Source organism: Mobula birostris, chromosome 18 (genome assembly GCF_030028105.1).
Source record: "Mobula birostris isolate sMobBir1 chromosome 18, sMobBir1.hap1, whole genome shotgun sequence".
NCBI lineage: Eukaryota > Metazoa > Chordata > Chondrichthyes > Myliobatiformes > Myliobatidae > Mobula > Mobula birostris.
In genome coordinates, this window is record NC_092387.1 from 46,034,055 (window position 1) to 46,046,541 (window position 12,487).

Here is a 12,487-nt window from a genome sequence, read left to right on the forward strand (position 1 = left end):
CTGGCTTTAGCCATTTGATTATCCATAATTTAATGTTTTTCTGTCTTCTATCATGAAAACCTATTCCAAAAGTCATTTCAAATATCTGCCACTTCTCTATTTTTCATCAATTCCCCCATCTCATCTTATAATAGACCAGCATTTACCTTATCTATTGTCTTTCTTATATAGGTGTCCCCCGCTTTTCGAACGTTCGCTTTATGAAACCTCACTGTTACGAAAGACCTACATTAGTACCCTATTTTCGCTTTCAGAAGGTGTTTTCGCTGTTATGAAAAAAAAATTCAGCATGCGATAAAAAAATCAGCGCGTGATAAAAGGCAGCGCGCCCCGAGCAGCCACTCTCCCCTGGATTCGGAGCTGCTTTGCTTTAACACGTGCCTGTGAGTAGCCATTTGCAAGATGAGTTCTATGGTATCGGAAAAGCCTGAAAGAGCTCGTAAGGGTGTTACACTTACGGTAAAACTAGACATAATTAAGCGTTTTGATCGTGGTGAACGAAGTAAGGGCAACGTGAACTTGGCTTGTGGAAGCTGACGAAGATGATGTTGAAGAGGTTTTGGCATCCCATCACCAAGAACTGATAGATGAAGAGCTGATGCAATTAGAAGAAGAAAGGATAACAATCGAAACCGAATGAGTAATGATAAAGTACGACTTTAATTTTGAAAGGGTAGGTCTGTTTAGGGGATACTTGCAGAATGGTTTGAGTCCTTATTAAAGAACTGTGTGATAGAAAAATGCGCGAGGCTCAGCAGTCAAGCAAGCCTTCCACATCAGCCACCGCAGACGACGAACCTCGACCTTCGACATCGAGGCGGGCAGAGATAGAAGAAGATGAGCTGCCTGCTCTAATGGAAACAGGTGACGAGATGACACCCTAGTGTCCCACCACCCCAACCCCCAGGCCACGGACAGATACCGATTTGCGGAGAATGCAAAGGTAGCCGGGAGGCACACAGCACATCTTTAAGAAAAAAGCCGAAATAAACATGCTAATTAATTAGGTGCCGCCGACACATAATTGTCGGCCCAGATCAGAGATGACGCAATTGGAAATCGGCACTGATCTGGGCCGACAATTACGGGCAGCACCTAGTTAATTAGCATGTTTGTTTCCGCTTTTTTCTTAAAGATGTGCTGTGTACCTCCCGGCTACCGCTGGACCCCTGCGTTCTTCGCGGCAATGTATCGCTCAGCGGCCTGGAGGGTGGGGAGGCCTCTGCACCACCCCAGCCTGCGACGACTCAGTCTAACACACCATCATCAGTGTGCTCGCTGTCTTCCCGATTCCCGTAAATGATATTACACTGTACATACATTATTTCTACTTTATATCAGCTGTGTATTTTTACGTGTTATTTGGTATGATTTATCAGCTTCATAGCTTAAAGATTACTGGACAGCGCTTGCTCCATGTTTTTACCAACAGTGCTTGCGTGAGATTTTCTGCCGACGGCGCTTGCGTGAGATTTTCGCTACGGAGATCTGTGCCAGCAATGATTGTGGAAAAGTATTTCTATTTATATAGGCTGTGTATTTATCATATCATTCATGCTTTTACTATATGTTATTGTTATTTTAGGTTATTTTTGGGTCTGCGAACGCTCACAAGATTTTCCCATATAACTTAATGGTAATTGCTTCTTCGCTTTACGACATTTCAGCTTACGAACTGTTTCATAGGAACGCTCTACCTTCGGATGGCGGGGGAAACCTGTACAATATATCCATAGGAGCTCATAACATTTATTTTATTTGTGTACCACATGCTAGTTACTCCATCTTATTTTTTTGTCATTGTGCAAACATCCCAATTCTTTGATCTACACTTTATATTTTGTATCCTTTCTTTTGTATCCTCGTACATTCCTTGGCTTCCTTTCTTTATCTCACAGTAATATACTTTTTCTGAGATTTATAAACCATCTCCTTGGAGTGGTACTATAAAGTTTGTAAACCCTGCAGCATTTTCTGTATTTCTGCATAAATATGACCTAAAATTTTATGAGATCTTCATGCAAGTCCTAAAACTAAATAAAGATAACCCAATTAAATAAACAATACAAAAAATAAAACAGCTGGAAAAGGCTACAAAAGCATTTCTAAAGGCCTGAGTGTTCATCAGTCCACAATAAGAGAAATTGTCTACAAATGGAGGAAATTCGGTACTGTTGCTAGTCTCCCTAGGAGTAGGCAGCCTGCAAAGATCACACCAAGAACAATGTGCAATGCTGAAGGAGGTGAAAAAGATCCCAAGGGTAACAGCAAAAGACCTGCACAAATCTCTAGAACTTGCTAAAGTCTCTGTTCATGTGTCCACATTAAGAAAAGTACTGAACAAGAATGGTGTTCATGGAAGAACACCAAGGGGGAAACCACTGTTCTCCAAAAAAAAGACATTGCTAAACTTCTCAAGTTTGCCAAAGACCACTTGGATGTTCTACAATGCTTCCGAGACAATGTTGTGTGGACAGGTGAGACAAAAGTTGAACTTTTTGGCAGAAATGCACATTCCTATGTTTAGAGGAAAAAAGGCACTGCACATAAACACCAAAACCTCATCCCAACTGTGAAACATGGCAGAAGGAGCATCATGGTTTGGGCCTTCTTTGTTGCCTCAGGGCCTGAATCGCTTGTAATCGTTGAGGGAACAATGAATTCAAAATTGAATCAAGACATTTTACAGGAGAATGTCAAGGTAGCAAGTCCAACACCTGAAGCTTAATAGAAGTTGAACAATGCAACAAGACAATGATCTGAAAGACAACAGTGAATCAACAGAATGGTTTAAAAAGAAGAAAACTCATGTTTTGGAATGGCTGAGTAAAAGTCCTGACCTTAATCCTATATAAATGTTGTGGAAGGACCTGAAGCAAGCAGTTCATGCTAGGAAGCCCACCAACATCGCAGAGTTGAAGCAGTTTTTTGAAGAGGAATGGCTTAAAATTCCTCTGAGCCAATGTGTAGGTTTGATCAACAGTTGCTGGAAATGCAAACACGAGGAAATCTGCAGAAGCTGGAATTTCAAGCAACACACATAAAAGTTGCTGGTGAACGCAGCAGGCCAGGCAGCATCTATAGGAACAGGTATAGTCGACGTTTCGGGCCGAGACTCTTCGTCAGGACTAACTGAAAGAAGAGCTAGTAAGAAATTTGAAAGTGGGAGGGGGAGGGGGAGATCCGAAATGATAGAGGAAGACAGGAGGGGGAGGGATGGAGCTAAGAGCTGGACAGTTGATTGGCAAAAGGGATAGGAGAGGATCATAGGACAGGAGAATGAGGGAGAAAGGAGGGGGGGAAACCCAGAGGATGGGCAAGGGGTATAGTGAGAGGGACAGAGGGAGAAAAAGGAGAGAGAGAAAAAGAATGTGTGTATATAAATAAATAAATAACAGATGGAGTACGAGGGGGAGGTGGGGCATTAGCGGAAGTTTGATAAGCCAATGTTCATGCCATCAGGTTGGAGGCTACCCAGACAGAATATAAGGTGTTGTTCCTCCAACCTGAGTTGCTGGAAATGTTTGGTTGAAGTTACTGCTGTACAAGGGGGGTCACACCAATTACTGAAAGCAAAGGTTCACATACTTCTTCCAACAAATACATGTAATATTGGATCATTTTTCTCATTAAATAAATGAACAAGTACAGTGGCATGCAAAAATTTGGGCACCCCAGTCAAAATTTCTGTTACTGTGAATAGTTAAGTGAGTAGAAGATGAACTGATCTCCAAAAGTCATAAAGTTAAAGATGAAACATTCTTTTCAACATTTTAAGCAAGATTAGTGTATTATTTTTGTTTTGTACAATTTCAGAGTGAAAAAAGGAAAGGAGCACCATGCAAAAGTTTGGGCACCCCAAGAGATTTGAGCTTTCAGATAACTTTTACCAGGGTCTCAGACCTTATTTAGCTTGTTAGGGCTATGGCTTGTTCACAATTATCATTAGGAAAGGCCAGGTGATGCAAATTTCAAAGCTTTATAAATACCCTGACTCTTCAAACCTTGTCCCAACAATCAGCAGCCATGGGCTCCTCTAAGCAGCTGCCTAGCACTCTGAAAACTAAAATAAATGATGCCCACAAAGCAGGAGAAGGCTGTAAGAAGATAGCAAAGCATTTTAAGGTAGTCGTTTCCTCAGATTGTAATGTAATTAAGAAATGGCAGTTAACAGGAACTGTGGAGGTCAAGTTGAGGTCTGGAAGACCAAGAAAACTTTCCAAGAGAACTGCTCATAGGATTGCTAGAAAGGCAAATCAAAACCCCCGTTTGACTGCAAAAGACCTTCAGGAAGATTTAGCAGACTCTGGAGTGGTGGTGCACTGTTCTACTGTGCAGCGACACCTGCACAAATATGACCTTCATGGAAGAGTCATCAGAAGAAAACCTTTCCTGAGTCCTCACCACAAAATTCAGTGTCAGAGGTTTGCAAATGAACATCTAAACAAGCCTGATGCATTTTGGAAACAAGTCCTGTGGACTGATGAAGTTAAAATAGAACATTTTAGATGCAATGAGCAAAGGTAGGTTTGGAGAAAAAAGGGTGCAGAATTTCAGGAAAAGAACCACTCTCCAACTGTTAAGCATGGGGGTGGATTGATCATGCTTTGGGCTTGTGTTGCAGCCAGTGGCATGGGGAAGAATGAATTCAATTAAATACCAGCAAATTCTGGAAACAAACATCACACCATTGTAAAAAAAAAGCTGAAGATGAAAACAGGATGGCTTCTACAACAGGATAATGTTTCTAAACACACCTCAAAATCCACAATGGACTACCTCAAGAGGCGCAAGCTGAAGGTTTTGCCATGGCCCTCACAGTCCCCTAACAAATATCATCAAATATCTGTGGATAGACCTCAGAAGAGCAGTGCATGAACTGCAAGAATTGAAAGACTCTTAGCTGGCTACAGAAAGCGGTTACAAGCTGTAATACTTGCCAAAGGGTGTGTTACTAAGTACTAACCATGCAGGGTGCCCAAATATTTGCTTCGGACCCTTTTCCTTTTTTGTTATTTTGAAACAGTAAAAGATGGATATAAAAAAGTAATCTTGTTTAAAATATTAAATAAATATGTCATCTTTAACCTTATGCCTTTTGGAAATCAGGTAATCTTTTATTTGCTTAGCTATCTATTCACAGTAACAGAGGTTTTGACCAGAGGTGCCCAAACTTTTTCATGCCACTGTATAATGTTTTTGTGGTATTTATTTAATTGTGTTCTCTTTATCTAGTTTTAGGACTTGCATGAAGATCTGATCCCATTTTAACTCATATTTATGCAGAAGCATAGAAAATTCTACAGGGTTCACAAGCTTTCTAGCACTACTGTACATCTGCCACTCCTGACCTACTTTCTTGCCCTTTAATCCATGTTTTCAGTCTACATTGCCTACTCTATGCTTTTTATATTTTGTATATGCTGTAATTGGAATTCAGGATGCAAATTGAATTAGAAATTGTAATCGGATATAAAATAGTCTACCCTTGGTTAGTTCCTCATAATATTACTCAACAAAAACATACTCATCTACTTTATGAATTTTTCCCAAAGGCTACACTTGTCAATTTAATTTGTCCAATCTATATAGTTAATATCAACCATGATTAATGCAGTAACTATAATACAACCCCCTCTTTTTTTTTAATTAATACTCTGTCCTAATTATTGTGAAGGGATCAATATACAACTTCCACCAGTGGCTTCTTATCCTTACTACTTCTTATTCACACCCAAACTGATCCTGCATCTTGAGCTTGGAACAGTAGTTCAAGAGCAACTACAAATAATCAATTCAAAATGAAAACCACCTGTGGCTGCTCCAATACCCAGTGAAGAGACATTTTGGCACAAGGAACCTCAAAGTGTGAAGGAGTTGTACAGTATGTTTGCCTTATTTGCCAAAGCACCGAGCATAGGAACTGGGACATCATGATAGAGCTGTACAAATCATTAGTTGGATGCATATGGAGTTCTGTGCACGGTTCTGTTTGCCTAGCTATAGCAAGAATGCAATTAAGCTACAGAAGATGCAGAAAAAAAAAATCATAGTAACATTGCCCAGACTGGAGGGTTTGAGTTCTAAGGAGAGATTGAGTGCTTTCCCTTGAACAAAGAAGGGATTCTTAAACAAGAGGGCAAAGGTTTAAGGTGAAAAGGAAGAGATTTAAACGGATTCTGAGGGGGCAGGTTTTTCCCCCACACAGAGGGTGGTGGGTGCCGAGAAGGAGCTATCAGAAGATATAATAGAGGCAAGTACAATTACAATGTTTATAAGACATTAGGACAGGTACGAGGGGTAAAATGGATATGAAAGGTTTAATGGAACATAGGCCAAATGTAATCAAATGAGATTTGCGCAGATAAATATGTTGGTCCGCATGGACACGCTAGACTGAAGAGCTTTATTCTATGACTCTATGAATCTATGAAGACTCATGACAGAAATTACTCATCAAGATATGCCAATGTTAAAAACTGGACCCACATCGCCAAGCACTTATAGTTCTGATGGCATGTATCTCTTTGATCATAATCACGCACTAAAACATCTAGTACCAAAACAAAATTATGTACTAAAACATTCTAACCTTTTACACATTTCATCATAACCCGTACACCAAACATAATAAAAGTATTTCCATCTAGATTGCCAGGACAATCCACAACATATTCAAAGAAAAATGCTAATATGAATACAAAATGCAATGAAAGCATATGTATACATTGATCTGAAAATCTTTAATACTTGATAAAACAAATCCCCATATCTTAACAAATGGCAAAAATTATTACTTTTGTAATTTTCGGTGTATGCATGAGCAACTCAATGGTATCATATAGGAACTCATCACAAAATTACTCCTCCAGGCAATACATATTAAGATGGTAAGACAAGAGATCATGTGCCAGATCATACAATCCATACACTGCTCTCCCAACTTTATTTCAAGAGCCAAGATCGTTTGTAACAAAAATGCTTCTGCCTTAATTGAACAGTAAACAGCAGGAGGAAAGATGAATATATAGGCAAGACAAAATAACATATTATATACTAAAACAATGCAAAAGCACATAAAAAGGAAAAAAAGATCAGAGCTCAAAATCTGCACAGTGATCCACAAACACAATTGTTTCTCTTGACAAACTAAAGATACCAGTTTCATTTCATATAACTTACCCATGATCCAACGATAATCATATCTTTATATAAATTTCCAGAGGGATTGCAATTATATCTGTTCATCTAGACAGAAATCTTAGAACTAATAAAAACTAACTGATTGTGTGCATGCTACACTCTAAGAGAAACTATCTTAACAATTGTACAGAAACAAGTACACTACAGGACTACTGCTACATGCCAAAAATGCAGAGCATGCGTGTAAAATCCTTAATTTTCCATTCATTTTCTTTTCAAAACTCAAAAGAAGGACATTTATCCAAAGAAACACAGAAAAAAGAACAAAGGGAGGCTAAGTATAGAAGATACTGGGAATAAGTACGTACAAAATCTGAATTACAAATCATATTTTTGCACTTCAATATCAAAAGTATTACTTACAATGGACACAAAATAACAGTATATCTGAAAAAATAGGAACCAATTTGTCTGGAATGAAACAGAATATAAAGAGAGCTAGAAGGATCAGCTGGGCAGTAGCTTTATAAGATGACCCTGCCAGCACAGTACAGGCAATCCCAAATCCACTTGGTCACGAACCTGCTAAGTCACACTCCAGATGGTCATCTTGGTGTGCAAAGGGGACAATATAACAGTATCAAATTCTGCCACGATTAACATAGAAACTTAAATTTGAGACCCAGAATGAGCTGCAGTTGAGATAACTGGCTTACCCCAGCTGATCCTGGGAATGAAGGTCAAGTTGGTAGGTTTACTGGGCTTTGAATAAATTAGGCAGTCACTTTGAACAGACAAAATACCTGTGTACATCCAGTTCATTAAAGTCAGCTTACACTGCTTATACATATATAAACCATTATACCAGAGGACAAATCAACCCAATACCAGCGCACACACCCTAATAGATGGCTCAGTAATCTGGTAGGCAGAAGAGCTGTTTGTCAATTCAACTAGTGAAATGGCAGAGGAAATGAAAAGAGAAAATTTGAAGGCGGTGAAATTCTACGATAAGCAAAAGCAAAGACGATAATACTGTTTCTAAATAAAAAGAATAACCCTGATGCACGCAAACAAAACGGAATGTCCAAAATGTATTTATCCAATCACACCTAATAGATCTTCAAAATATTTCACATCAATGTAGGAAGGAAAAAAAACTTAATTCCAAATAATATTTGTTTGAAAATTTTAAAGACCTCTTTTGAATAATAAAAGCTTTCAGTATTGATCACATCAAAACAATGAAACAAATCCTTTTTTATATATTAAGGTATCAACACACCAAATAGTTGCCCTTGGTTAGCCCCAAAGGAGAACTATGACAGGTTAATCTCAGTATTTCTACCTTGAGAACAGCAGCTGCACCATGTCTACCAGTGTGTGTTCAGCAGATTTCCTCAATAACTCTGCAGAGAGAAAAAAACAAATAACACAGGTGTCATTATGCATTGTGATATTATCAAGAGGCTCCAACAAGTAGACCTCCCTCCTAGTTTTGTTTACCAAGGATTAAGCAGAGCTTATTAAACCATTTTAAATTAAACTCAATGCATTTGTCTGACACAAACAGAAGGAAGATGGCACTAGAGCACTGTCAGCCATTGTAAGCAGCTGTCTGTTTATCTGCTTAGAGCAGAAAATGTCCTTTCACTGCTTTTGATATGATATGACACAAATTTCTGATCACATATCAATTTACCTACATAGTCCCAATATACCTATAAAATCACTTCTTGATGAAAAAGAAAGCATTTTAACACTAATCTGGAAACCTGTATAAAAGATTTTAAGGGAAATGTTCCATTTGGACATGAAGGACTAAAATCATACAGACAGCTAGAATGGAAAACTTGGATCAGCATGATTTTGCAGAGGTCCTTTAATGGCCAGTCTGGAATACAACCAAACTTTTCACACCATACAACAAGCAATGCACCTTTTGTGCAAAATATTTCTTATGCCAACCACATTGCAGGTTAGGTAAATAAAATAAAAGAAATATTCCTATCATGAAATATGTTCCACCTAGTCTTAGTAATTCACTCAACTTGTGTAATTTAGTGATTTATATTTTCAAACACTATGACTTTTATCTTTCTAATGGGATAAAACTGCATATGTACTCCAATTCCAGCTACTAAATAATCAACTTTTCAACTGATTTTCCACAAACTCCAGGACTTTAAATTGCTTCTAAAGTCATCACGCACAGCTAAATTGGCCAAGTGAACTGCATCACAAGAAGCAGTCACATCAAAAGCTACTCTTTTAAACTCCGTGAAATGAGGCAATGATTGAACAGTGACTACAGTAACACAAGAAAAATTTTTTACCAGAATGCCAACACAGACCTAAGAATTCAGGCAAGTGACATTTGTCTGCTGTCCGCTACTTGGGGTGAGGTATTGGACACAACACCATTTCAAATCACAAAATGGGACAAAGCCAAGAGAATGTTACATAAGGTTTCCAATTTCACTCAATGGTGAAACAAAAGAATTTACATCAACAGTAACTTCTGCAATGACTGCCGATCCAGGGTCATCAGCAAGCAGTAATGATTCCACGTGGAGGCAGCCTACAAACCTGGAGGTAAGTGCAAAAGGAATGGTGATTTCCTGAGTGGAAAACGTCATGTCGTTGCAGCAACAATGATAAGTTGAATGGCTGATGAATGTCAGGTCCGAAATAAGCCTACCCAACCAGTCAGGTGTAAATTCAGTATGTTTTTCAATGAAGTAAAACAATCTTGATAGCTGTGATTAGTTTGCTATTTAAACTGTTCTGCACCTAGTTTTAAGCCGTGTCGAGTAGCCATTATGAAGAACAACTGCATACTCTACTAGCCTTTCACACAAAAACCTTATTAAATGTCCTCGCAGCATTAATCCAAAACTTCTACAAAGTTCCATGCCCAATACATCAAATATGCTTCACTTCTTAGCCATAATTAAGGCTAGTTTTATTCAAATGGTTGTAATTTGTTAAATTAAAACACAAAGACATAACAAGTGCATACAAACAGATACAAAATTATTCAAGGCCACAAGTTTTTTGTTCCATTTTTGTACTTCAAGAAAATGTTTTGCAATCCCTTTTAAGCAAAATTTCAAGAAAATAAAGATTATACACAATGTTAATCTTGGAGTCTGTCCAGATTTTATCTCAACCTATACGATCAGAGTGAAGGAAATAGCATACTGTCAGTGGTGAATTACATTGAAGCAAAAACCATTATAAATATCTTTTGGTGATACGGTCATAAACTGTGGGCTTCAAACACGTATAAACTGCCACAGAGCACCATCATCCCTGCACATAATCAGTTAATTTGTAAGGTCTACTTTCACTACTTGTGAACATTTTTAATGGAATAGATCATAACTAAATGGGGAACAGGAAGCAGACCACCAAACTTCAGATTAACAAAGAGTAATTCAATTGTTAAATGCACACCAACAGAGGAAGGGAGGTTCAAGAAGTAAAAGACTTAATGGATTCATCACCTTCAGTTTCATCTAGCTGCACCTAGTTCTTTCAGATACAAAGTATTAGACATGCTGACAAAGCAGAGCAGGCTCCAAGTTTTGAGCAAGCTTCGAGGATGAAATGAGACTTATGGGTTTGCATTGTTGTAAACCAGCATGAACCCGATAGACCAACACAGTATTAAGTATAGCAAAACCCCATCACCAAACACTGCAATATCCTTTGACAGTTCACCAGTTGCCAAAGGCTTTTTAAATATTTCTAAATGTCACTGATAGAGACATTTATAAACTATGCAAATAGACTTAAATCACTAAAAACAAAATTAGATTAAAAGTATTCAATCTGTGTGGGATATACTGCATGTGTGATCCAGAAAAGTTGCCAATTAATTACTTCACCCAGCCATCAAAAGCAAGAATATTAAAAGTTATAAAAAGGATAATAGAAAAATGGGCATAAAGCCAAGAAAAACTCACCACTGAGCCTCATTTCAAAGCATATTCGAAAACATGACTGCATAATTTCACAAACTGATTCATTAGTCAGGTGAGCACCAACAGGAGTGAGTAGTAAGGTTCTCAAGACCTAAAAGACATGATAGTGTAAAATGTTCATGTTTTATCCATGCAGCATTACAACATAAATCCTTTCCAGAAAGAAATCACAAGGTTTAATTTCAGAATTTTTCACTGTTCATTCTACAGATTGTAAATAATCCCTACATCAATCTGATTTGTTAATTTTATAAAACTTCTATCAAAGCTTACCACCAAAACCACAGAATCATTTTTTAAAAACATTGAGATCAATATAGACCAAATATTTTCAGTTCAATGATCGCTGCCTATAAATGATCATTTTCCCCGGATTACATTAGTCTGATCAAATTTATGTAAACAATTCTAAGATATTTGAGAAAATTGTCTAAGTGCATTTTTAAAAGAATTAAACTTACATTCCCAAATACCAGCAAACACCCCAACATTGAACATTTTCAATCAAAAGCCAAAATGCTTTTAAACTATTCTTGGTTAGTACTTTTGTTAAATGTATATGTGACAAGTATGCAGTGCAAAAAAAAATTATGGAGGACACTGATATTAATTTTTTTTCTCTTTTTATCTCTTCACACATTATTCTTAAAAAAATGCACATTCATCTATTCTCAGTCTAAACTGGCCTTTAATGGACATAGGTAGTACACAAGAATATTTCAAATTCCTTATTTTCTCTAACCTTTGAAATTATTCAAATTAAAGAAATGCAAATTATTTAATTTCAAAGTAAATTTATTATCAAAGCGCATGTGTTGCCATATACTACCTTGAGATTCATTTTCTTCCAGGCACTTACAGGGAAAATATTACAATGGAACTATACATGAACAGAGACGGACAAACAACAAATGTATAAAAGAAGGCAAACTGTGCAAATAAAAAAATACTGAGAATGAGTTGTAATGAGTCCTTGAAAGCGAGTCAATAGGTCATAAAATCAGTTCAGAGTAGAGGTGATTGAAGTTATCCATGCCAGTTCAGGAGCCTGATGGTTGTGGGGTAGTAAGTACTCCTGAACCCGGCAGTGTGGATCCTAAGGCTTCTGTACCTCCTGCCCAATGGCAGTAGCGAGAAAACAGTATGGCCTGGATGATGGGGGTCTTTTAATGCTGTGTTCTTGTGGCAGCACTCAATGGCTATGTGTACTTTGTTGGGGCTCAAAAATATTTCAAGCAAAAAGCTTAGCTTCAATCCCCATTTTCTATACCATGCTCTTAGCTGGTCTAAACCATGGCATTTAGGAAGGTATGTACTATAGTAATAATAGCATCCCTGCTCAGAACCAAAGAAAG

General features: G+C 37.8%; 1 protein-coding gene across 7 annotated transcripts in view; it reads right to left on the reverse strand.

Annotated features, from left to right (window-relative positions):
• gbf1 (golgi brefeldin A resistant guanine nucleotide exchange factor 1) overlaps window positions 1-12,487 on the reverse strand; it is a 295,188-nt gene that overhangs the window by 104,555 nt on the left and 178,146 nt on the right. For all 7 annotated transcript variants that reach the window (XM_072282597.1, XM_072282593.1, XM_072282592.1 and 4 more), the window contains 2 exons: window positions 11,115-11,223; window positions 8,492-8,552 (listed from right to left, as the gene is read on the reverse strand). In XM_072282597.1, the coding sequence (XP_072138698.1) occupies window positions 8,492-8,552; window positions 11,115-11,223 (170 nt within the window). The remainder of the gene's footprint in view (window positions 1-8,491; window positions 8,553-11,114; window positions 11,224-12,487) is intronic.